Source organism: Mustela nivalis, assembly GCF_964662115.1.
Source record: "Mustela nivalis genome assembly, chromosome: 6".
Taxonomy (NCBI): Eukaryota; Metazoa; Chordata; class Mammalia; order Carnivora; family Mustelidae; genus Mustela; species Mustela nivalis.
In genome coordinates this window covers 94,705,661-94,733,082 of record NC_139025.1, presented here as the reverse complement: position 1 = coordinate 94,733,082, position 27,422 = coordinate 94,705,661, and the positions used below count along the sequence as shown (strand labels likewise).

General features: G+C 35.3%; 2 protein-coding genes and 1 pseudogene across 3 annotated transcripts in view; 1 reads left to right on the top strand and 2 right to left on the bottom strand.

The window, feature by feature from the left end:
* Positions 1–27,422, bottom strand: part of LOC309866631 (olfactory receptor 11H6-like) — a gene marked incomplete at both ends in the record, with an annotated part of 134,739 nt that overhangs the window by 72,644 nt on the left and 34,673 nt on the right.
* Positions 10,899–11,540, bottom strand: LOC309867774 (ATP synthase subunit O, mitochondrial pseudogene; annotated as a pseudogene). The gene has a single exon. The product of its transcript is annotated as an ATP synthase subunit O, mitochondrial pseudogene (transcript).
* On the top strand, positions 19,184–24,700 carry LOC309867736 (olfactory receptor 4L1-like; the record flags this gene model as incomplete). The annotated part of the gene is made up of 2 exons (XM_082736807.1): positions 19,184–19,273; positions 23,733–24,700. The coding sequence occupies exon 2, from the start codon at positions 23,762–23,764 to the stop codon at positions 24,698–24,700; it is 939 nt and encodes a 312-aa protein (XP_082592933.1). The 5' UTR covers positions 19,184–19,273; positions 23,733–23,761.

Sequence of the window (27,422 nt, the reverse complement as noted above, 5' to 3'; positions counted from 1 at the left end):
TCTTCTGCCCCTGTAGAGATCCAGACGTGCATGATTCTGATCTCAGGCTGATTTCATGGGTAAATGGAGTTCTTTGGTAAGTAATCAGCTCACTTTGGGGTACCGTCTGAAAAGGCGCCTCCTCCTACTCCCCCGCCATCTTGTCCAACCTTAAAAATTTTTTAATTAAAAAAAAAAAAAGATTATTTATTTATTTATTTGACAAAGAGAGAAATCACAAGTAGCCAGAGGTAGGCAGAGAATCAAGCAGATAGAGGGAGTAGCAGGCTCTCCACCAAACAGAAAGCCCGATGAGGGGCTTGATCCCAGAACCCTGGGATCATGACCCGAGCTGAAGGCAGAGGCCCAACCCATTGTACCACCCAGGCGCCCCCTTTGACTTGTTTTTATATAGGTTTCTTCAAATTTTCCATATCAACTTACAAGAATTTGATATTAATGACTTATTTTTATACTTGGATATTTTTCTCCAACTCAGCTTCTAGCTCTTAGAATTTTGAATACGTTTTTGAGGTAATGGAGACCTTCCTTATCTTCACTGAATAAAATCTATTAACTTCAGCGCACCTGAGTGGCTCAGTGAGTTAAGCCTCTGCCTTTGGCTCTGGTCATGATCTCAGGGTCCTGGGATTGAGCCCTGCATCTATTTGGTTTTCTGCTCAGTGGGGAGTCTGCTTCCCCTTCTTTCTCTGCCTGCTGCTCTCTGCCTGCTTGTGATTTCTGTCAAATAAATAAAATCTTTTAAAAAGATTGATTAAATTTAATTTCTGTGATTCCTGGCTTTGTTGTGATCCTAAGTCAATATAATAAACTACAATAGAGCATTTGTTTGCTTATATATTTCTATCTTTTATTGCTTGAACTTTTATGAATATAAAGTATTAAATTCATTTTTAAGACTGTATAAATCACCAGCCTATTTTTTCCCAAATAACTGCCAATTTATCCTAAATAGAATTTCTTATATAAAATTCTTATACTAAAGAATCTAGTTTCTTATATCTACTTATTATTCTATGTTCTTATGAAGGTAAAGAATTATATTATTGCTCTCCTTTCTAACACATTGTGTGTGTGTGTGTGTGTGTGCATGTGTGTGTGTGTGTGTGTGTGTGTGAGATTATTTTATTTATTTGTTTATTTATATCAACATATAATGTATTATTTACTTTATGGGTACAGGTCTGTGAATCATCAGACTTACACAATTCACAGCACTCACTGTAGCATATACTTTCCTCAGTGTCTATAAACCAGACACCCTACCTTTCCACCACCACCCCCCAGCAACCCTCAGTTTGTTTCTTGAGATTAAGAGTCTCTTATGGTTTGTCTCCTTCCCCAGTTTAATATCAATAGATTGGTCTCTCTCATTGCTCTTCTTTTCAAGAATTTTCCCAGGAATTTTCAGAGGACCCTTTGGAGAAGCTGATTGGAAAACACAGCAGAAGACAATGTCCTACCTTTCTTGATGAAGTTGCTTTGTCACAGACATAGAATGTATTTCCAATTCTGGCTACCTGTAATAGATTGCCAAATCCATAATATCAACCTTAGTGCTGCTGCAACTCTAAATGTTTTATAAATAGGTGATAAACTAGCATAACCTGTTACTATCACAAGCTGCAAGTTATTTACAGATTCTTTTGTAAGTTCCTTAAAAGTTATATGTAACATAAATGATTTTCTGAATTGAAGTCCCTAGCTAAATACCAACTACATTTTGGGGAGCATTGATTATTTATCTAGAATCTAATTCAACTTTATTAAATTTTACAAATGTGACTTAGAAAAATTAGAAACTACATTAAACCTAGACTGACAGACCAGAGGTAAGCACTCTTGATACTTTGATGAATCTGTTTCTCTGAGATTTCTTTGAAATTTGTATATGGTTGCATATTTTTCATAAAATGTGATAATCTATTTAAAATATAATGACATTTTGAAATTTAGTAACAGATCTTACACATTTTTCCATATGAGCACATATAGATTTCCATTTTAAATCATTCTATTCATGAGCGGTTTTGGAGGAGCTTTCCAAATATTACTTATTAAAGCCAATAGTACAATACGCATTTGACCATTTCCCTGTGAAAACTTTTACTATAAATCACAGAATTGAGGGTTCTTTTTTAAAATGTTGCAAAGTGAAATCAAAATATAATGCCATGCCACAATTTTTTGTTTCCTATGTTGTCAATTTTAGCCATTCTGACAGGTGTGAGGTGATATCTCACTGTAGTTTTGATACGTACTTTCCTAAAGGGAACCCTCCTACACTGCTGGTAGGAATGCACGCTGGTGCAGCCACTCTGGAAATGGTATGGAGGATCCTCAAAAAGTTAAAAATAGACCTACCATAGGATCCAGTGATTGCACTCCAAGGTATTTACCCAAAGGATACAAAAATTTGAATTCAAAGGCGTACATGCACCCCAATGTTTATACCAGTATTATCAACAATAGGCAGTCATAGATAGCCCAAATGTCCACTGACTGATGAACAGACAAAAGGAAATGGTGTATGTATGCAATGGAGTATTACTCAGCCCCCCAAAAGAATAAAATATTACCATTTGCAATGACATCAAGGGAGCCAAAGAGTATTATGCAAAGTAAAATAAGTCACTCAGAAAAAGACAAATACCATATGATTTTGCTTGTTTGTGGAATTTAAGGAATGAAACAGATGGACACAGTGCATGGAGGAGGAAGAGGCCAACAGGAAACAGACAACTATAGAGGAAATACTGAGGGTTACTGGAAGGGAGATGGAGGGGGTGATGGGATAGAAGGGACATGGATATTAAGGGCAGCAATTGTGATGGGCACTGGGTGTGGTATATAAGTGATGAATTACTAAATTCTATACCTAAAACTAATATTACACTGTATGTTAACTAACTGGGATTTAAGTAAACACCTGAAAAAAAATAATGCCAAATTACCTTCAAAAAATATTGTACCAAAATACAAAAAGTAGTATCTAGCAATTCTTAAACTCCCATTTTTACCCAAATTAAATTTACTGTTTTAATGTGATGAATAAAATTATGTATTTTGTTATTGTTCCTTAGTTATCAAGAAGGTTGAATATTTTTTAATTTAAATTCAATTAATTAACATATATTATTTGTCTCAAGTCTCTGAGCCATCAGTTTTATATAATAACCAGTGCTCATTAGAACACATACTCTCGGGGCGCCTGGGTGGCTCAGTGGGTTAAGCCGCTGCCTTCAGCTCAGGTCATGATCTCAAGGTCCTGGGATCGAGTCCCATGTCAGGCTCTCTGCTCATCGGGGAGCCTGCTTCCTCCTCTCTCTCTCTGCCTGCCTCTCTGCCTACTTGTGATCTTTCTGTCAAATAAATAAATAAAATCTTTAAAAAAAAAAAAAAGAACACATACTCTCCCCGATGCCTATCACCCAATTACCCCATCCCACCATCCCCATCCCTCCAACAACCCTCAGTTTGTTTCCCAAGATTAGGAGTCTCTTATGGTTTGTCTCTATCTCTGGTTTTATCTTGTTTCATTTTTTTTCTCTCTTCCCCTATGATCCTGTACCTTGTTATTTTTTTAAATTTTTTTTCAGTGTATTCATTGTTTTTGCACCACACCCAGTGCTCCATGCAATACGTGCTCTCTCTAATACCCACCACCTGGTTCCCCCAACCTCCCACCCCCTGCCCCTTCAAAACCCTTAGATTGTTTTTCAGAGTCCATAGTCTCTCATGGTTCACCTCCCCTTGTTTTTTTTAAATTCCACACATCAGTGAGATCATACAATAATTGTCTTTCCCTGATTGACTTATTTCGCTTAGTATAATACTCTCTAGTTCCATCCATGTTGATACAAATGGCAAGATTTCATTTGTTTTGATGTCTGAGTAATATTCCATTGTCTATGTATATCACATCTTTATCCATGCACCTGTCAATAGACATTGGGCTCTTTCCTTAGTTTGGCTACTATGGACATTGCTGTTATAAACATTAGGATGCAGGTGCCCCTTCAGATCACTACAGTTGTATCCTTGGGGTATATACATCATAGTACAATTGCTGGGTTCCAGGGTAGCTCTATTTTTAACTTTTTGAGGAACCTCCATACTGTTTTCCAGAGTCGCTGCACCAGCTTGCATTGCCACCAACAGTGTAGGAGGGTTCCCTTTTCTCCACATCCTTGCCAACACCTGTCATTTCTTAACTTGATAATTTTAGCCACTCTGACTGGTGTAAGGTGGTATCTCATTGTGGTGTTGATTTGTATTTCCCTGATTTGAAGTGATGTTCAGCACTTTTTAATGTATGTGTTGGCCATGTGGATGTCTTCTTTGAAGAAATGTCTATTCATGTCTTCTGCCCATTTCTTGACTGGATTATTTGTTATCTGGGTGTTGAGTTTGATAAGTTACTTAAAGATTTTGGATACTAGTCTATTATTTGATATGTCATTTGCAAGTATCTTCTCCCATTCTGTAGGTTGCCTTTTACTTTTGTTTGCTGTTTTGTTTGCTGTGAAAAGCTTTTTATCTTAATAAAATCCCAATAGTTCATTTTGCTTTTGTTTTCCTTGTCTTTGGAGACATGTTCAGCAAGAAATTGTTGTGGCCAAGGTTGAAGAAGTTATTGCCTGTGTTCTCCTCAAGGATTTTGGTGGATTCCTGTCACATTATGGTCTTTCATCCATTTTGAGTCTATTTTTGTGTATGCTGTAGGAAATAGTCCAGTTTCATTCTTCAGCATATGGTTGTCCAATTTTTCCAACACAGTTTGTGAAAGAGACTGTCTTTTTTCAATCAGATATTCTTTCCTGCTTTGTTGAACATTATGTGACCACAGAGCTGAGCGTCTATTCTGGGTTCTCTACTTTGTTCCATTGATCTATGCATCTGTTTTTGTACCTACCATATTGTCTTGATGATTACAGCTTTGTAATAGACCTTGAAGTCAGAAATTGTGATGCCACCTGCTGGTTTTCTTTTTCAACATTACTTTGGCTATTCAGGGTCTTCTTTGGTTCCATACAAATTTTAGGATTATTTGTTCCAGTACTGTGAAAAACGTTGATGGTATTTTCATATGGATTGCACTGAATGTGTAGATTGCTTGAGGTAGCATAGAAATATAACAATATTTGTTCTTCTAATCCATCAGCATGGAACGTTTTTCCAATTCTTCTAATCTTCCTCAATTTCTTTCTTGAGTATTCTATAATTTTCTGAAAATAGATCCTTTGCCTCTTTGATTAGGTTTATTCCTAAGTATCTGTTTGGGGTGAAATTGTAAATGTGATTGATTCCTTAATTTCTCTTTCTTTTGTCTCATTGTTGCTGTATAGAAGAGCAACTGATTTATAGAGACTGATTTCATATCCTGCCTTTTACTAATTCCTATCTGAGTTCTAGCAATTTTGGGGTGGAGACTTTTGGGTATTCCACATAAAGTATCATGTCATCTGCAAATACCGAGAGTGTGACTTATTTTTTGCTGATTCAAATACCTTTTATTTCTTTTTCTTATCTAACTGCTGAGCCTAGGACTTCTAGTACTATGTTGAACAGCAGTATTGATAGTGGACATCTCTGTCATGTTCCTGACCCTATGGAAAAAGCTCTCAGTTCTTCCCCATTGAGAATGATATTTGGTGTGGGTTTTTCATAGATGGCTTTTAAGATAGTCACATATGTACCCTTTTTACCTACACTGTGAAGAATTTTAATCAAAAGAGGATGCTGTGCTTTGTCAAATGATTTTTCTGCACCTATTGAGAGGATCATATGATTGTGTTCTTTTGTTAATGTAGTGTGTCAAATTCATTGATTTGTGGATGTTGAACCAAACTTGTACCCCAAAAATAAATCCCTCTCGGCTATAGTGAATAATCCTTTTAATGTACTGTTGGATCCCACTGGCTAGTATTTTCTTGGGGATTTTGGCATCCATATTCATCAGGGATATTGGTCTGTAATTCTCCTTTTTGGTGGGGTCTTTGCCTGGTTTTGGTTTCAAGCTAATGCTGGCCTCATAAACAGAGTTTGGAAGTTTCCCTCCCATTTCTGTTTTTTAAAACAGCTTCAGCAAAATAGGTATTAATTCTTCATTAAATTTCTGGTAGAATTCCCCTGGGAAGTCATCTGACCCTGAGCTCTTCTTTGTTGGGAGATTTTTGATTAGTGCTTCAATTTCCTTTGTGGTTATGGGTTTGTTAAGGTTTTGTATTCCTCCTTGGTTTAGTTTTGGGAGTCTATACATCTCTAGGAATGCATCCCTTTCTTTCAGATTGTCTAATTTTTTGGCATATAGTTGCTCATAATATGTTCTTGTAATTGTTTGTATTTCTTCAGTGTTTGTTGTGATCTCTTCCTCTTTCATTATGATTTTATTTATTTGGGTCCTTTCTCTTTTCTTTTTGGTAAGTGTGGCCAGTGGTTTACCAATCTTATAAATTCTTTCAGAGAACCAGCTCCTAGTTTCCTTGATCTGTTCTACTGTTCTTTTGGTTTCTATTCACCGATTTCTGCTCTAATGTTTATTATTTCTCTTCTCCTATTGGGGTTACGCTTCATTTGCTATTCTTTTTCTAGCTCCTTTGCATATAGGATTAGGTTGTGTATTTGAGAAGTTTCTTGTTTCTTGAGAAAGGCATGCATTGCTATATACTTCCTTTTTAGAACTACCTTTAATGCATCCCAATGATTTTGGAACAGTTGTGTTTTCATTTTCATTTGTTTCCATGATTTTTTAAAATTCTTCTTTAATTTCCTGGTTGACTCATTCATTATTTAGTAGGATGCTCTTTACCCTCCACGTATTTTAGTTCTTTCCAACATTGTTCTTGTGTTTGAGCTCCAGTTTCAAAGCACTGTGTTTCAAAAATATGCAAGGAATGATCCCAATCTTTTGGTACTGGCTGATATCAGATTTTTGACCCAGGATGTGATCTATACTGGAGAATGTTTCATGTGTACTTGAGAAGAATGTATATTCTGTTGTTTTGGGATGGAATATTCTGAATGTATGTGTGAAATCCATCTGGTCCAGTGTGTTATTCAAAGCCCTTATTTCCTTCTTAATCTCCTGCTTAAATGATCTATGCTTTGCAGTGAGGGGGTGTTAATGTCCCCTACCACTATTGTATTACTGACAATATGCTTCTTTGATTTTGTTATTAACTGGCTTACATAATTGGCTATTCCCATGTTAAGGGCATAAATATATACAATTGCTAGATCTTCTTGTTTGATATACCTTTTAAGTATGATATAGGGTCCCTTTTCATCTTATTACATTTCTTGTTTTGAAATATAATTTGTCCAATATAAGGATTGCCATTCCAGATTTCTTTTGATGTCTATTAGTGTGATAAAAGGTTTCCCCAACCTCACTTTAAATCTCAAGGTGTCTTTGGGTCTAAAATGAGTCTTCTGCAGAGAGCATATAGATGGGTCTTGCTTTTTTATCCAATCTGATACCCTGTGTCTTTTGATTGGGGCATTTGGCCCATTTATATTCAGGACATTCTTTGAGAGATATAAATTTAATGCCATTGTATTGCCTGTAAATGGACTGCTACTGTATATTCTCTCTGTTTCTTTCTGGTCTATTATATTGGACTCTTTCTTGGCTTAGAGGACCTCTCTCAACATTTCTTATAGGGCTACTTTGGTGATCACAAGTTCTTTTAATTTCTTTTTTTCCTGAAAGCTTTTTTTATCACTCCTTCTATTTTCAATGACATCCTATCTAGATAAAGTATTCTTGGTTGCATATTTTTCTCATTTAGCACACGAGGGTTGATTACTTTTGTGCTTAAAGATATTTGTAGTTTTCTCTGTGAATTGCCAATCCAAATGATTTTCCCACTTTTCCACGGTTTCTTTAACCTTTTCCTACTAATCAGAGATAACAGTGTTTTGATTCATTTGTTGAAAATATATTCTTATCTCTTACTTTATGTTCACTCTTTTTATTTTTTCACTTTCAGAAACTCAACTCTGAGTCTTTACTCCATGGATTCTAATTTTTACATATCAAAAATGTTTTATCAGCAGCATTACATTGAAACATTTACCTGGGTTTCCTTTTTTACTCATTTTGTAGTTTTACTTTTACAGAGGTAAATCTTTTATACCTCTATAGTTTATTTTCAAATGAAAATTGAGCCTGGAAATCTGATCTCTTCATCCCTGATTGTGAATTAGTTGCCCCATTATCATTTAGTGAATATTTTCCTCACTGACCCCAAATTCTATTTCTGTTACATATGTCACGGTTATATATGAATTCATAATTCTGGAGAATACTTTCTATTATATTTTGCTTTTTCTCCCTCTGTTGGCTCCTCATTCTTTGAAATGATGTAACTCTAAATATTGTAGAGTAAGTAGTCCATGAAGGTAAACACCACTATGTCACATGGTAGAGTCACAAGTCAAAAAGGCAGAATTTAATAGGAAAGCTCATAAGTAAAACATTGGCAAGGTTCTTCTTTTCTTTCATCATTTCATGGAAAAGCACCCAGCAGCTGCTACATGCAAGCTTTTACTATGTCCTGGAAAGGTGACCTCACCTGTTCCCCAGTCTACCTTTGAATCAGGCAAAACTGACAAGAAACTCAGAAGAAAATATTAAAATGTCAAACCTTAGAAGTTAAGCAATATGAGTTATAAAGTTATCTTTTTAGGAGAATATGATAAAGCCAACTGCTGGCATTTACTAATATTGTAGAATTCTGGTATCAGGAAGAGCTTCTTTTCTTAAAGAAGGACCACCAGCACCCATTAAATATTTCAGTGCAAACATCCTGGCTCAAACAGTGAACAGTTCTGCTTGTCACTCCACAAGTGTGTTTTACTGTTATTTGTGGCTGTCATCAGCAAGTAGAGCTTTTCTGATATTTTCAGTTAAAATGGTTTATTTTTAGGTTCCTGTGCCAACATCAAACTCTTTTGTTCTATGGCTTTATAGGAGGTCTTGCTATATTATAGTATAAATCCTCTAGGTTTGTTTGTCAAAATTGCTTTGGCTCACCTTGGCCTTTTCCATTTCCATATACATTTTAGAATAAACTTGTCAATCTCAGAAATTCACCTTGGATTCACATAAGGACTATGCTGAGTATTACCAGAATTTAAAGATAATTACAAAATTGCAATATAGGTACCTAATATATTTCTCTACTTATTAGATGTTTATTTTATTGCCAAGGGTTGCCTGGGTGGCTCACTTGGTTGAGTGTCTGACTCTTGATCTCAGCTCAGGTCTTGATCTCAGGGTTGAGAGTTCAAGGCCCTCATTTGACGGGTTCCACAGAGGGCATGGGGCCTATTTAAATATATTTTTATATTAAATAAAGACAATAAATCTTGGGTGCATGGGTGGCTCTTTCAGTTACGTGACTGACTCTTAATCCACTTCAGGTCCTGATCTCATGATGGAGTTCAAGCCCTGCATTGAGCTCCACTCCATGCTGGATGTGTAGCCTAATTAAAAAATAGAAATGAAAAAAATAAGAGGGTGTTTATTTTTTGACATTAAAAATTTTTTTGTTGTTTACCTATATCTTTAATATCACTATTAGATATTTCCTAATATTGAACCATTTTTTTTCTTCCTTCAATAAGGAATATTGGTTAGAATAAGAGCTAACAAAACACAAAGATTTGTAAAGAAGTGGGCTGGATAAATTTGTACAACCCTTTTATGTGAATTTGACATTATTAGACTAGTTGAAAATGACCTAGTAATTCTACTTATAGGGATATAGTCTTGAAGAAGTCTTTCACGTGTAAATAAACATGTACATTACATTAATTGTACCATTTTTAAAAAGTTGAGTATATTTCACACTAAGTATATTACCTTAGTTTCATGCATACAACCTAGTCATTGCACAAATCTATATATTATGCTATGATCACCTCAAGTGCAGCTACCATCTGTCACCATAAAACCCTATTACAATATTATTGACTATAGACCTTGTACTGTACCTTTTATTCTCCCATGACTTATTCATTCCATAACTGGAATCCTATGTCTTCATTCCCCTTCACCCATTTTGCTCACTCTCCCACCCCATCTCTCTGGCAACCATCAATGTGTTCTTTGATATGTGGAATCTAAAAAACCAAACAAACAAATAAAAAACAAAAAGCAGAATGATATCTACAAATACAGAAAACAAATTGATGCTTGCACCATTTTTATAGTAGCAAATAAACATTTTATTCACAGAATCTTGTTATAATAGAATTTATTCATTTTTATAAGCCACACCAAAAACAGTAAGGGGATAAATGAACTTTACCTATACCAGTAGTTTTTATTTTAAATTGTGATGCTGGGGTGACTGGGTGGCTCAGTTGGTTAAAGCCTCTGCCTTCAGCTAAGGTCATGATCCCAGGGTTCTGGGATTGAGCCCCACATCAGGCTCTCTGCTTAGCAGGGAACGTGCTTCCCTCCCACTCTCTCTGCCTTCCTCTCTGCCTACTTGTGATCTCTGTCAAATAAATAAATAAAATCTTTTTAAAAAATTGTGATGCAAAAATATATAAATAAAAATATTTCTTAATTATTAATAATAGTAAGGTATATTAGTTATGTTGTTCTTATACTTCTCTAAATTCTTAAAACATTTCAAACTATTTTAAAACTACATTATGTCTATTTCCATGAATGAGATCTTCAGTCAGATATAAACTCCTTCATTTTTTTTCATATTTTTTTATTTTTTCAGATCTCACATTTTTCTTAAGTCTCAGAAATTTTGTTCTGTTACTACTATCTTTTTGTAGATATCAATCCTATCTTCTTTTTTTTTTCTGTTCAGGAAGCATTTTATTGTTGCCTAAGTTTAGGAATTTTCACTGACAGAAAATCAACACTTTCAGAAAACCTCCCACATGGCCCTGTTCAGCTTCTGGATCTTGGTTTTCACAGACATTTCAGTGTATCTCTCTCCAGTAGGGACAATCATTCCACACATGATTGACAGATAGTCTTAACTTCCAATTTCAAGACTTGGCCTTTACTTAGGAAGCTCTTCAGGACTGTTTTTAATTAAGTAAGAGTGGCTTCATCTAAAGGAGATGTGGTGGTCACTGTGCACGGTACTTCTCCCCAAGTGGATGCTCATCATGTTTGAAAAGGCAGAAATGACTCCAGGGGTTTTGTCCAGGCGACCATTCTCAGCAAACACATTGATCAGGTTGGATATGAGAGGAGAGAACCTCTCTTTTGTGCTCATGTCATTTAGGCTTTTCACTTTCACGGAACCCTTTATATAGGGATTCATAATGGAAGCAGCCATTTTGGGTTCCTTCAAGATTTGTGCTACTCTCAACAATTCTTTCTCTACGTGTTCCAGTTTACCTGGTTTAGATGCAGCAGAATAAAGAGCAGTGGCATAGTGACCTTCAATATCATATACCTGAACAGGTGGCCACATGAGCTTGGAAAATGGCCTGACCACAGTTGTACTAAAGCATCACACCTGCTGGCACAAGCCAGACTCTGCTGGGACAGCCATCTTCTGGGGGGATGGTTAAGTCAAACCTGAGTTAGAGGGAGAGATGCAAGAGCCCCTGTCCTACCTTCTTGATACTTTGCTTCAATATTTTTGGCTGGTTTGAGGAGACTATAGCATGACAAATAAAGTCTGAGTAACAGTCCTCAAAAGCTCTGGGCCTAAATGGTTTTATGGGCCAGGCTCTTTCCAATTTTCAAATAATAGCTGTATAGTAGCCACGCCATGTGAACATATTATTCTGTATTAACTTCAAGCTGGGGCTGGGGCTCCCAAGTGTGGCTGGTTCTCAAACAAGCAGTAGGGAACTTACTAGAAATACAAACCCTTCACCCCACCCCATACCCACAGAATCAAAAATTCTGGGGCCAAGGCTAAGCACTATGTATTATAACAAGCTCTCCTGGTTAAATGAAGACTGAGGACCCCTGGGGAAAAGGGACCATCTCTACTCCCTGGATTTCTCATCAATCCTTACCTGGGTATGACTGATTCTAATTCTTCCCCATAAAGCTGTGTGTCCAGTACTTCGTGTTTACATTGAGTACCTTATTCTTCATCAAAAAGAATGTTCAGTCCATTTATTTGCAATTTCTTAGGTTCATAATTTGAATAGCAGGAGACCCATGAAATGATTTATTTTATTTTTTAATTACCAAACTAATAGATCCTTGTTATCAAAAATGGAAGAGGCATACAAGCATATATAAGAAACTTATGATTACCCATAATTCTACCTCCCAAATATAATCTATGTCATCAGTTTGGTATGCACATTTCCAGACCATTTTGCTATGCACAGAGACATTTCTTTTGCTCACCAAAAAAAGGAATCAACTTGTATAAACTGCACTATAGCTTGCCTTTTGTATTTCATAATATATCATGAACAATTTTTCTTGTTAATCAATAAACTTTTATTTGCTTTCTCAAAAAGAAAAAAAAAATTCTGGCTGGCATCATTCACGTTTAAATGGATGTCATTCCACATGGGTCTGCCTTAGTCATCTAGAAGCACATGGATCTATTCCCTACAGATGCTCCTTTGTTTATCAGAACTCTATAAGCATACTCTCTTGCAAATAATATGGAAGTTATACCAAATCCATTAGGATGTTTAGCCACTGGACAAGGAAGGTAACTTAACCAAGGCAGCAAGAAACTAGCAGCAAGCATTTATTTCTGCCATACCTGAGCATAATACTTCCCTACTACTAAATTCATATAGGCTTGGAGGTTAAGTCAGAGCCTATTGGAGAACACCCAAACATCTGAGCCATTTCTCCACCTTACGGAAAAAGGTGAGAAGCCATCTCAATTTGGCCAACCATAGACTCAACTGTCTAAAACTCATAGTGTTTATTATTGATGCTCATCTGACTTTCAGCAGCCACTACAGAACTGACTCCTAGATTCTCCATATTCTATATTCCATATACTTAATTCATTTTTCTTTGTCCTGCTTTTTAGTTAGAAAATCATTTAGCCTCTCTTTCAATGATATACCCCTTACTCTAATGCAGCATAAAAATAGATTTCAAGATAAAACCTCTTCTTTGTTCATGGATGACCAATAAATCTACACCTTATCCTCTAAAAAGGGGGCAAGGAATTTCTAAATTCTTTCACCAACTCAGAAACCACTTTTCTCAAGATTAGTGGAGATATGAGTTAGGTATTGCTGACTTCAATCTTGTTCAAATGTCTCCATTTTGGTCCGAAATCCCTCATAACCTCAGCTATGATTTCTTTTTATATATTTGGCAATATCTTTTCTTTATTTATTTTATTAAAAATTTTTTTTAAATTTCTTTTCAGTGTAACAGTATTCATTGTTTTTGCACCACACCCAGTGCTCCATGCAATCTGTGCCCTTTCCAATACCCACCACCTGTTTCCCCCAACCTCCCACCCCCCGCCCATTCAAAACCCTCAAGTTGTTTTTCAGAGTCCATAGTCTCTCATGGATCACCTCCCCTTCCAATTTCCCCCAACTCCCTTCTCCTCTCCATCTCCCCTTGTCCTCCATGCTATTTGTTATGCTCCACAAATAAATGAAACCATATGATAATTGATTCTCTCTGCTTGACTTGTTTCACTCAGCATAATATCTTCCAGTCCCATCCATGCTGCTACAAAAGTTATTTTTTTTAATTTCTTTTCAGTGTTCCAGAATTCATTGCTTTTGCACCACATCCAGTGCCCCATGCAATATGCGTCCTCAATAACACCCACCACCAGGCTCACCCAACCTCCCAATCCCCTCCTCTCCAAAACCTTTAGTTTCTTCCTCAGAATCCACAGTCCCTCATGGTTCATCTCCCCCTCCAATTTCCCCCAACTCACTTCACCTCTCCATCTTCCCATGTCCTCTGTGTTATTCCTTATGCTCCAAAAATAAGCAAAACCATATAATTGACTCTCTCTGCTTGAATTTTTTTACTCAGCATAATCTCTTCTAGTCCCATCCATGTTGATAGAAAAGTTGGGTATTCATCCTTTTTGATCGAGGCATAATGCTTCATAGTATATATGGACCCTATCTTCTTTATCCATTCATCTGTTAAAGGGCATCTTGGTTCTTTCCAGAGTTTGGAGACTGTGGCCATTGCTGCTATGAACACTGGGGTACAGATTACCCTTCTTTTCACTACATCTGTATCTTTGGGGTAAATACCCAGTAATGCAATTGCAGGGTCATAGGGTAGCTCTGTATTTAATTCCCTAAGGAATCTCCACAGTGTTTTCCAAAGTGGTTGCACCAACTTGCATTTCTTTTTTAAAAAATTTTTGGACTCAGTATTGTTCAACACTTTCAATTCTTTTTGCACATTTCAGTGGATTTTAAGAATAAAGTTAACTGAATATGTATTTCCTCTCCCAACTTCAATTCACAGACTTTATTCTATTTTAGTTTTGTTTTGTTTTGTGTTAGGTAACATATGCCAACGGGCCAACAAATGGAGAAACAAAATCAACTCCATGGTGTCTTGAGTTTATTTTCCTGGCAGTTACAGTTTCATGAGTTACAGATTGTTTTTTCTTTGCAATTATCTAAATAGTCACTGTATTATGTAAACTCATTATCTTTGGAGTAAAATTGGACTCTCACTTAATCTCTCCCATGTACTTCTTATGGGCCAAACCCTCCTTTATTGATATGTCCCTGGCCTCCTTTGCTACTCTTAAAATGATCTGTGACCTAATTACTGATTATAAGGCTTTTAAGAAGTTTGCATGGTCCAGATGTTCTTCCTTCACCTTTAAGGTGAAAGTGAGATGATGTTGCTTGTAGCCATAGCAACTGATAGATTCATTGCCATATGTAAATCCTTCCATTACAAAACTATCATGAGCCACCATGTTTGCATTGGACTTGTACTTGTGTCCTGCCTGACCACTGGTTTTGTGCAAACTATGAGCTAAAAGGTGTTCACAGTAACTTTACTATTATGTGGCCCCAATGTTGTGAATAGTTGTGTGTGTGTGTGTGTGTGTGTGTGTGTGATCTGCCTCAAGTCATCAGACTTGCCTGTATCGATATTTATATCTTGGAGCTATTAGTCATTGCATTCAGTGGACCACTGACTTTAATATATTTTATCTTTCTGTTCATCTCTGATAGCATCATTCTGATTACTGTCCAGGATCACTCCTCCAGTGGGTCTTCCAAAGATCTGTCCACTCTTTTCAGCCCACACTACTGCGGTGGTACTGTTCTTTGGACCTTGCATCTTTATTTACATATGACCATTCAGCAGGGTCTCCATAAGTAAGAACCTATCCATGAATTACACATTTTTCACTTCCCTTTAAAATAGAATCATCTACACATTCAGGAATAAAGACATGAAAGCAGTAAGAAAAATAAAAACCAAGCAAGTGAGTTCCAGAAACTTTTTTTTTTTTTTTGTGGTGAGCAGCAAAGCAAAGTTTTACTGAACAATAGTCAAGTGATAGTACAAAGCTCCTGAAGAGGAATGGGACCTGAGATGGTTGCCTGTAGAACAACTTTTTAATTGAAACATTATAATCATCAAAAGGATCATCATCATTGTTGACATCATCATCCAAAAATACTGAGGTGTATGATTTTTTATTAACCGTAAGTCATATTTGGGATATCAAACATCTGGAATTATGCATCTAAATATAAACCATTGCAATATAATCACATTCATATATATTGTAATTTTCAGCTTCTTATCAACTACTTAGTATTCACTGAGTTCTAAGATCTGGCACATCACATGTCCATTCTCTTAACCTTACAGCAATGAAAATAGAGCATATTATTAACATATTCTTAGTATAAAACTGAACATTATAAAATTTAATGAACTTGCCACAGAAATTTTAAGTACTAGATCAAGAATCAGATCCTACCTCTAACTTCAAAATCTATGCATTTGCAACAGATTTTCTCTCTAAATATTAAGAACATACATATATTTTTTTCTTGTGCCTTCTTTTACATGTTCCCAATAAATAACTCTTTCCAACAAGAGGAAAAAATAATTTCCCATTGATCTGAATATACATACTCACTAGCATTTCCAGTCTTCTAAAACCACTGATTTAACAGAAGAACTTATTAAGACAGCTGAAAAGACTGATCCCAATTATCAAGGTATACGAGGATTAGTGTTACTCAATAGGGTAAGGAAGATCATGTAGGAGACTAAAGTGATTGTCTGTGATGCCTCATAATATTTCCACACCAAGTAATAAAAGCAAATGAAAATGTTTTTCATAGTGGTGACTCAATTTACATTTCCACCAACACTGCACAAGCATAATATTGTATGGAGACAAATGTTGACTACATGTATCATGATGAACATTGATTAATATACAGAACAGCTAAATCAATATATTGTACACCTGAAACTAATATAACCAATATAATTAAAACTAATATAACTAATATAAATAATGCTTATATTTCATATTTTACATATATTTCATGTATTAAGTAAGTGAGAAGGACATAAGTCAATACCATTTTAAATTTGGTTCACTCCAACAAGTGAACAATCACCATCATCAGAGATACAGACAATGACCAGAGAATTAAGCAACTGGAAGTAAAAGAAGACAACGATGGACAACTGAGTCTCATGACTCATTAGTAGGAAAATGATGATTATAGTAACTAAGAATATTTGCTCCCTGAATTGTGTATTATGGTGAAATTGTGTATTTATGGTATTTATTAAAAAATTTCAAATTCATTTTTTTTCTTTTATCTTTCCTCACCAAGATGCTGGTGATTAACTTTACCATTTAGTCTCTAGATTACAGAAAATTCCTGCAGGATTATAACTAAACTAGAGGAAATCCCAACACTATACTAAGAGGGATATAGTAATCTATGAGAATGTTTAGCTTTCCTTTTGGAGAAAAAAGGGAGAATGTCTTAATTTTAATGCAGGATAGATGAGTTTTAAGGCTGAAGTAACTGTCATTGATTGAAAGTTTAAATAAAAGTGGATGATGTGGAAAGAACCATGATGCCCTTCAACGGACGAATGGATAAGGAAGATGTGGTCCATATACACTATGGAGTACTATGCCTCCATCAGAAACGATGAATACCCAACTTTTGTAGCAACATGGATGGGACTGGAAGAGATTATGCTGAGTGAAATAAATCAAGCAGAGAGAGTCAATTATCATATGGTTTCACTTATTTGTGGAGCATAACAAATAACATGAAGGACATGGCGAGATGGAGAGGAGAAGGCAGTTGAGAGAAATTGGAAGGGGAGATGAACCATGATAGACTATGGACACTGACAAACGACCTGAGGGTTTTGAAGGGGTGGGGGTGGGAAGTTGGGGGAGCCAGGTTGTGGGTATTGTGGAGGGCACAGATTGCATGGAGCATTGGGTGTGGTGCAAAAATAATGAATACTGTTATGTTGAAAATAAATAAAACATAAACTAAAAAAAGTAAAAATAAAAGACATAAAATTGGGGTATATGGATGGCTTGATAGACTGAGTGTCCAGCTCTTGATTTCAGCTCAGGTCATGGTGTCAGGGTCATATCAAGCTCTGGGTCAGACACCAGGCTCACCATGGAGTCAGCCTAGATTCTCTCCTTCTCCCTTAGTCCCTCTTCTGATTCACACTCACTCACTCTCTCTCTCTCTCAATCTCTTTCTAAAATAAATATCTTTAGAAATTTAAAAAAATTGTAATATTAATACTCACCAATTAAGAAATGGTTTAGATTTTTCACTAAATGTAGTAAAGTGTTCTTGAATGTTTTTGACTAATACAAAAAGTGTAAAAGCCACAATCTACTGAGAAAATAATTATCCTTTTGGCCACTTAAAAATGGATTAAATAGTCAATATGGTAATAAATAAAATGCATATCTTATCAGCAGACAATATCAAAACTTATAAAGAAAACTATTTCTAATTATTTGCAAGTTTAATTATTTGTGGTAGAATCAGATTTGTCTTACAGCAAGGAGTCTTGTGTTATACAAAGTATGGATGATTTTAACATCTGTGCCTAATAGTCTTTCACCAACTCTGATTCCTATAATAAATGCAATGCCTATGACAAAAACTACATTAACCTTTGAGTTAAGCAGTGAATTTGACTGGAATTAAATAAGAACTTCCATAGAAGTGAGAGTGAGGGCGCCTGGGTGGCTCAGTGGGTTAAGCTGCTGCCTTGGCTCGGGTCATGATCTCAGGATCCTGGGATCGAGCCCCACATCGGGCTCTCTGCTCAGCGGGGAGCCTGCTTCCTCCTCTCTCTCTGTCTGCCTCTCTGCCTACTTGTGATCTCTCTCTGTCAAATAAATAAATAAAATCTCAAAAAAAAAAAAAGAAGTGAGAGCGATATCAACCAATTTGAAAGTTATTTGTGACATCTTTTGTTGGCAAGTTATTGAAATAAACTTTGAATCCTGTGATGTGAAGTATGCCAAGATCATCATTTATGATTAATTTTATAAAAGAAACACTTGTGGAACAAGAATTTACTCAAGCATTTTATAGTAAAAGGGACAATGACTATGAATCTTTTTGGGGCCATTTAGGTATTCTTGAAAAATCTCATACACTAAAAAAATAATTATTAAATTTTGGTGACCATAAAACAGTTGTATCATTTCAAATTTTAAATTATTTACCATAATTTATTTTAACATTCCCTTTTAAAATTTCTACTTCCTGAATAATGTTGTACATAATATATGCTGTCAGTAGTAAATTTATAACATACAGATATCTATTTTTATGTTAAGGGTGTTATACTCAGAGAAGTCTGAAGATTATTTATCTAAAAATCGTCCAGTGTTGTTATAAAGAAGGTAAGAGGATAGTCTGGAGTAATATGAGGGAAAATAAGCATCCATTAGTTCAAAGATGTCTACAATTCCTATAGCACAACCAACCAACTAACATTCTCACATCCGTTGTAATCAAGCCAATACTCCAAGAGAACCACAGTGTGCTGCAAGGCTAGAAATTAAGAGTAAACATCTCTCCTGGTCATACTAAGGCAGCAGCCACCATGCTGTAACAACTCCCACTGAAATTTGGATTCCCAGAGCTCCAACACATCTGCCTTCAAGTGATTCACATCTTTATAAAAGAAGCAGAAAATAGTATATACATCCATATACAGAGCATCGCAGAGAGTGCAAAGCAGATTTTTAATTTTGATTAAGCTAGTGAACATATTGTTCTTCATACTTTGCCTTTAGAACTGGTAAGTGGAAACATCATAGAGAGCTAATTCGTTAGAGGTTTAATTTACTGAAAACAGTATTTTAATTAATTTTCTGTTGGCTGGAAGGAAAAGGCTGTGGATTTTGGGACATTAAATCCTCTCTCATGGTTGCCTGGGTGTCACAGTCAGTTAAGCATCTGCCTTCAGCTCAGGTCATGATCCCAGAGTCTGGGATCTAGCCCCACATCAGGCTCCCTGCTCAGGAGGGAGTCTGCTTCTCCCTCCCTCTCTTCCACCCTCCATTTACATGCATTCTCTCTCTCTCTCTCTCTCTCTCAAAGAATAAAATCTCATAAAAAATCCTCTCTCACTGGGAGATCACATACTGTAACACAATGATGTATAACCAAGAATTTTTATACAAATTTAAAGAATATATGCTCTCAACATGATATTGATGAGTAAAACATGACAGGAGATAGTCAGTGATTAAAAATGATGACTAAAATTACGAAAAGCAAATTGTGAGGATCCTGGTAACTCACACTAGCATTGAAAACAACATAATAGCTAGAAATTCATCTTTTTAAATTTTTTAAAAACACAATAGCAGTATTTTTCATTTCATCATTTCAGGTGCTAACAATACATGTAAATAAGCACATCATAATGAATGCTGGAGAAAAAGCAGGTGGGGGAGAATTAATGACCAGAGCTGAATAGGCAGAATCTCTCTGCCTAAAACTGACCATTACACCATAAATACAAATAATATCTTAGGAATAAAGAGGGAGAAGTCCTTCCAAGATGTTCATATGCAGGGAAAGGAAGGAAATGGAATAATTCAGGAAACTCATATGAGTATTCTAAATAGTCAGAAAATATCAAGAAAAACTTTAACAAAAAGAGAGTAGTTTCCAAATGTATAAGGCTGTCAAAAATGTAATCCAAATAGGGGACATTAAGAAATTTAGAAACAGTTGTATTGGATATGCAGCATGTCATTGGTTGTCTCATAGTACAATAAATTTGAACACAAGTAGCTCAATAGTATGCATACTATTGAAAAATACTAAACTAATATATTAATGATACTTAAACCTTAAGAATAAAAGCAAAAAAAATATAGTAGTTTCAGTTTTACTCAACTATAACTCATATACTACGAAATTCACCTGATTTCAATATATATTTCAGTGAGGATTTTTTAAAATTTTTTATTAACATATAATGTAGTATTAGCCCCAAGGGTACAGGTCTGTGAATTGCCAGGTTTACACACTGCACAACATTCACCAGAGTCAGTGATTATTATTATATTCACAAAGTTATGCAATCATCACCACAATCTTATTTTAAATAATTTTATCATCACAGAAAGGAAAGACAGCCCATTTATACTCACTCCATAGCTGACAGTGATACACTTTCTGTCTCTATAGACTTGTTTAGAAGACATTTCATAGAAATAAAATCATACGTGTGGCTTTTTATATCAGGCTTCTTTTACTTGGCCTAATGTTTTTGAGGTCCTTCAGTATTTTACAGTAAGTATGCATAAATTTTGAAAAACAAAAATCATTGGAGATTGAAATTTTTATTTTTCTCTTCAAGTTCCTATAATGAGGAAATATTTACTTGAATCAGTTAGTCTTACATTAAGTAATATATATTGTATACACATAAGGAAGAGCAGAAATGCTCATATCCAACTACTTAATAAAACAAGTTTTGGCTTGTTCCTTTCCAAATGGGGATTTACATGGAAAATTCTTGATTTGTAATCTTGGATTTACGTGAATGATTCAGATACAGTGCATGCTGTCTTGGTGCTCATTCTGTGCCTGGCCAGAATCTTACACATACACCCTCTCACCTAATACTGCATCTCTTTAGGGTAGTCCTGTGTCTAAGACCTGCAAAATTTACTTTATGGGGATCTAGATTTTTCATTTACTAATGAAGTTGTGGGAAATAAATGATTTCAAAGTTCCTTCCTAGTTAAATATATAATTATACTACCTTCAGTTTCCTCCAAAGTACATAATAAATTGAGTAAAATTATTACAATAAAATATGCAATTGATTATTCGAGAGGAAGAAATTTTTCTTCACTAACAGAATTTTTGTCTAAACTATATGCATTCTTTCCTTTCATTTATATTGCCTTTATTCACTCATCATACAAGAACAGGTATACTAAGTGTAAAACTCAAGAAATAGTTTTAGAGATCTGCTTGGGAAAGGAAAAAGAGAAATAAGAGAAACAAATGTTGGGAAAGCTATCAACATAAATGAATGCCAGTTTTTCCTCTAAAATAAAATGAAAAGGCAAATAAAGCTATAAAATAGCTTTATAAAGCTATATAATAGCTTTATAATAGCTATATAAAGCATATAAAATGTATTAACTGCATTGCACTTAACTGTATTCATTCCATATGCAAGTCTTTCTATTGTATCATGGGACATGAAATTCCATGTAGCAAAGGTATTCCCAAATTGTAGTTGGCATATTCATTTCATATTCATTCTCATTTCTCCAAAGAGCATCTAATTATTAAAATTACTTTTGGGGCACCTGGCTCATCAGTCAGTGAGCAACCAACCCTTGATTTCAGTTTAGGTCATGATCTCAGTCAGAATGGTGAGATCAAGCCCTGCATCAGGCTTCACACTCAGCATGCAGTCTGCTTGGAATTCTCTCTCTCCCTCTCCTTTGGCCCCTCCCCCTACTGGCTCCCTCTAAACAAACAAACAAAAAAATAAAATCTTTTTCTAAAAAAAAATTACTTTCACAAAGGTCTCCAAAGCACAATTCTTGCTCACTCACTGGATAATCATGAAACACAGCCCTTTGAAGACCATGCACTGGGTGACTATCCTCTTTCAGACCCACTGTTATCATTCAACATCCACTCTATCTAGTCCTGGAGGTTGACTACAAGAACATCACTTTCATCTTCATTTTCCCTAATTTATATGCATTATCCAGTTCTTAATAATATCTTAAATAAGAAAGTAGTTGAGGGAATAAAGGTTGGAGAATGGTGGTAGGACATTTTGACTAGGACCCAAGTAGAAACAAAAAGGAGAAAGTTATAGGTCATTGGAGAAAAGAGAACAGATACTCTCTATGTACCTTCCTATCTGCATTCAGTACCATTCCTCTTACTCACTGCTCTGAATTCTCTTCTTCCCATGTACTAACTTAATGTTTTTATTTGGTTTAACATGTACATTGGAATGGGCCTAGATTCAGAATCAGATTGACTGGGCTTGAATACCAGCTTTGACCTTTGTTAGCTGTGTAACTGTAAGTCATTAAATACTTCTATGCCTTAGTTTTCTTATATGCAAAATAATAATAATAATAATACTGCCTTCATGGGATTTCTATGAGCATTAATAAATGCATTAATAAATATGAAACACTTAGAACACAGTATAGCACATACTGCTCACTTGTTACTGATCATTTTATATCATTCTAGATCCTATGAACAATAAAAACACCAAGTAAAGGAAATTTTGTATGACGTGTTACAACTGAAGCAAAATCTGTATATTAGGGTTGAATCATTTCACTATTTATTTCTTAACCATCACATACATACATTTACACAAAACACACCCACTTCTCACTGTGAACAATAGCAATATATGAAATTGAGAAAACAGGCTCATAAAGAACTAAGGATGAATCCATGCTTCCAGAAATTCTCAGTGTACTACACAACAGAAACAAAAGGCAAAATTATTTTTTAAAATATTTTATCTATTTATTTAGATTATGTGAGCTGGGGGACAGGCAGAGAGAGAAAGAGGAAGAGAATCTCAAGCAAATAAGTGTGGAGCTCTGTGCAGGGCTTGATCTCACAATCCTGAGATCATGACCTGAACTGAAACCAAGAATTGGATGATTAACCATCTGAGCCACCCAGGCATCCAAAAAAGCAAAACAATTTTTGATGAATTAAAGGACTTTCTTTCATATACAAATTAGCCCTATGTTGTGTGTGTGTGTGTGTGTGTGTGTGTTTATATTTCTTTCTTCATTTTAGAAACATGGAATGACCTTAATAAGTTACCTCACTGATACACAACAATACAATTTCCTTATCTTTCAAATTGCATATTTCTTAGATATTGTTGTATGATAATCTCGAGGCAAAATAAATACTAATATAACTACTTATCTAATTTTTCCACATGAGCAAATTAGTAACCATCAAGATCAATTGATAAAAGAGAGTCATTTACCAGAATAAAAAATAGAAAATAAAATTTCTACTCCTTCATATGCTTTTTAATTGCTGTATAGCTATACTGTTTCAAAGTGATGTGACACATAAATTAATTTCAAATTATAGAGAGTGATGCTGATATGATTAATATTATATATTTTCATAAGTTCAACTATTATTCATCAAATAGAAACAGGAAATCATCAGTGCTAATTGTGGCTTTATTTTTATTTATTCTCTTTGTATAAAAGAACTTCTGGAGCCTTTCTGAATCAAAGAAATGGATCCTAAAAATGGATCTGTAGTGACTGAGTTTATTTTACTAGGATTTTCTGGAGGATGGGAACTTCAGATTCTCTTCTTTGCAACATTCTCCTTAATCTACAGTGCCACTGTGTTGGGAAATATTCTCATTATGGTCACAGTGACATTTAGTTCCACTCTTCATTCTCCCATGTACTTCCTCCTTGGAAACCTCTCTTTTCTGGATATGTGTCTCTCCACTGTCACCACACCCAAAATGATCACAGACTTACTCAATGAACACAAGACCATCTCCATATGGGGCTGCATGACCCAGATGTTCTTTATGCACTTCTTTGGGGGTGCCGAGATGACTCTTTTGATAGCCATGGCCTTTGACAGATATGTAGCCATATGCAAACCCCTACACTACAGGACAATCATGAGCCAGAGGCTGCTGAGTGGGTTTGTGATACTTTCGTGGATAATTGGGTTTGTACACACCATGAGCCAGATGGTATTAACAGTAAACTTGCCTTTCTGTGGCCCCAATGTCATAGACAATATATTTTGTGACCTTCCCCTTGTGATTAAGCTTGCTTGTATGGACACATACACCCTGGAATTCTTTGTCATTGCTGACAGTGGGCTGCTTTCATTCATCTGTTTCATCCTCCTCCTTGTCTCCTACACTGTCATCCTGATCACTGTACAACAAAGATCATCCGGAGGGCTCTCCAAGGCTCTGTCCACACTGTCTGCACACATCATTGTGGTCACTCTGTTCTTTGGACCTTGTATCTTTATCTATGCCTGGCCATTCAACAGTTTTGCTGGCAATAAAGTCCTTGCTGTATTTTACACTGTTATCACGCCCTTACTGAATCCTATTATTTACACTCTGAGAAATCAGAAAATGCAAGGGGCCATGAGAAAATTACAGTTCCAACATGTTATCTCTATACAGAACTTCTAGATCTGAGCACCATATAATTAACACAACTTTAAAATACTGTGCTAACAGAAGCTGAATAGATTGTATATAATACATGGTTTCACTTTTCTTGTGTTAGAGTGACTAGTCCAGAACCATACCTGTGCAGAACATTATAAAATATTTTAATTCACATTTACTACTGCTAAAGCTCATAATGATAATGAATGACCTACAGGAAAATAAACATTTTAAATCACTGAGCACTTTTCTATAGATATTCAATATATATTTATTAGTGAAGAAATAAATATTAAAATATGGTGAATACTAATAGAAATGATTTAATTGATGTGGATTGTTAACAACATTCATAAAGTTATACTATCTTTACATGGGGTAGCAATACCTCATTTCAATCATGAGTGAAATAATGTGAACAGTGGGAAAGATATTCTAATCTCTTGATCCAATGAGACAAAAAATAATAATAAAGTTTGACAGTAGAGTGAATATAAAATAAAAAGAATAATATACCAGAGGGAAGGCACCAATGCAAGGAAAGTTTCAGCAGAACTACAAAAAGCAGCCTTGAAACCAAGTGCTCCAAAAAATATCGTAAGGATGCACAGTTGTCTTTCAAACCTCAATAACTAAAAGCAGAAGTATATTTCTTGGTTTTAGGTACTATATCATGTAATTTATTCTTTCCAAGAGCTTTACATAAAACTACACTTAAAATTGCCTCTGATAAGCTTGTAATCCTTATTTTAATTATCAGTTAAACCTGACTTGATTGTGAGTGTTGAAGAGGTGGCAGTGCATGGTATTGGGAATCCCATACTCATTGATGGTAATCTTAAGTACTCTCTCTTAATTCGAGACACCAACAATTCTTGTCTTCTCTAGGCAACAGTTTTCTAATTGATTTTAAACCATCGTATAAATTCTTCCCTCCATTGAATGGATTCTCCAAAAGCATTCAGAGTGATGAAATTAAAATGCAATTCTCAATGTTTCTCCCATGGCTAAAACTATTTTCTGGCATTAAGAAGAAGGTTCATATCCTTAATGGGCTTTCAAAAGCCAACCTGCTTCTGGAATTCATCTCTAATCTACTTTTTCAAAATGTCAGATTTATACTGACATTCTTTTCCTTTTTTTTTTAAATAGACTGTAGAGATCATTTTTTTTTTTTACTGTTTACTTGCCTTCCATTTACTTTTTTATTATGTTCAGTTAGCCAACATATAGTACATCATTATTTTTTGATGTAGAGTTCAATGACTTATTAGTTGTGTGTAACACCCAGTGCTCATCACAACATATGCCCTCCTTAATACCCATCACCTGGCTACCCCATCTATCTACCCTATTCCTTCTGAAACCCTGTTTGCTTCCCAGAGTCAAGAGCCTCTCATGGTTTGTCTCCCTCTCTGCTTTCTTCCCCTTCAGTTTATATTTCACCTAGAATAATCTTCCATTGCTTCTTCACCCAGCAAACTTCCTCTTATAGTACAGAACCCATATCCAGTATTATATTTTAGAACACCTTTCCTATATGTTCTTGGCCAGTTTAGATTTCTGCAATTTTTTTATAGATTCTGCAATTTCCATCCTTTGCATAAAAATGGTAATATTATTTGTATATTTATAGGTTAATGTCAACTTTGTCTTTTGCAATAAATTTTATGTATCTCCAATATCTAGCATACATATTGGCACCCAGCAGTTCATACATATTTACTGAATGAAGAAAGAAAAGATGAAATAACTATATTCTAACAGAATATTATTTAATTTGACCTACAACTAAGAAATACATGCACTTCTACTGTGAGATATCTGTTAAAAAATTGGAGTACATAAAGGTATATATTGCTCACATATTTAGTAATTGAATTATATGGATTAGAGCCTTGTTATTAAAGAAAAGGGACATGGAACAAATTAAAATTTGATGCAAATGGAAGGAAATACATAAGGCAAGTTGAGGATATTTGTTATGAAGATTATATTCAACTCTATCTCTACACAGTAAATATAAAATGTCAGTCTTACATAATAACACACCCTATGTTAAATAAATGATAACCATTTATAAGGAAAAATGTGCATACAGTGGTAGATGGGATTACACTCCAACTCATAAAATATTACATAAGATATTTGTGTCTGTCAGTATAGGACACTCAAAATCCTAAACATTCTGCTAACCAAGCACCTAAAACTGATAGAATCATCTAAAATAACCTTTAAAATCAATTACAGATTTTAAGAGGAAGTAAACAAATCACATCTGCAGTGTTGTATGAAGCTTCAGCTCCATTCCAGGAGGATAAGCCAGCACTGAACCATTGCCTACTCTGAGAACACCTACAGAATACTGTTGCCTAGAGATTGTACAAATTTGGGAGAGTACTGGGGATTGGGCTTTGGGTCCTAACATGGATAGAGAGTGATTGGAGGCCACTCAATGTGCATGTATTTTCTGGGGGCAGGGAGGGAGAGAGAGAATATTAGAAGACTGTCTGGCTAGCAGAAACAGACAGACAGGAAAAAAATGTTAACCAAACTTGATTCTGGATGTAGTTGAAAATAAATGGGTCTTTCATGAAGGCTAGGCTTATCATCATATCCTTTGCATATTCACAAACATCAGTGTGAGAATTTTCTTTTAACTTGCTACTTAAGGGTGTAGGCTCAGGCCTTCGGCACAATTAAACAAATACAGACTGGAAAGAAAAAAGTTTCCTGAAAACAG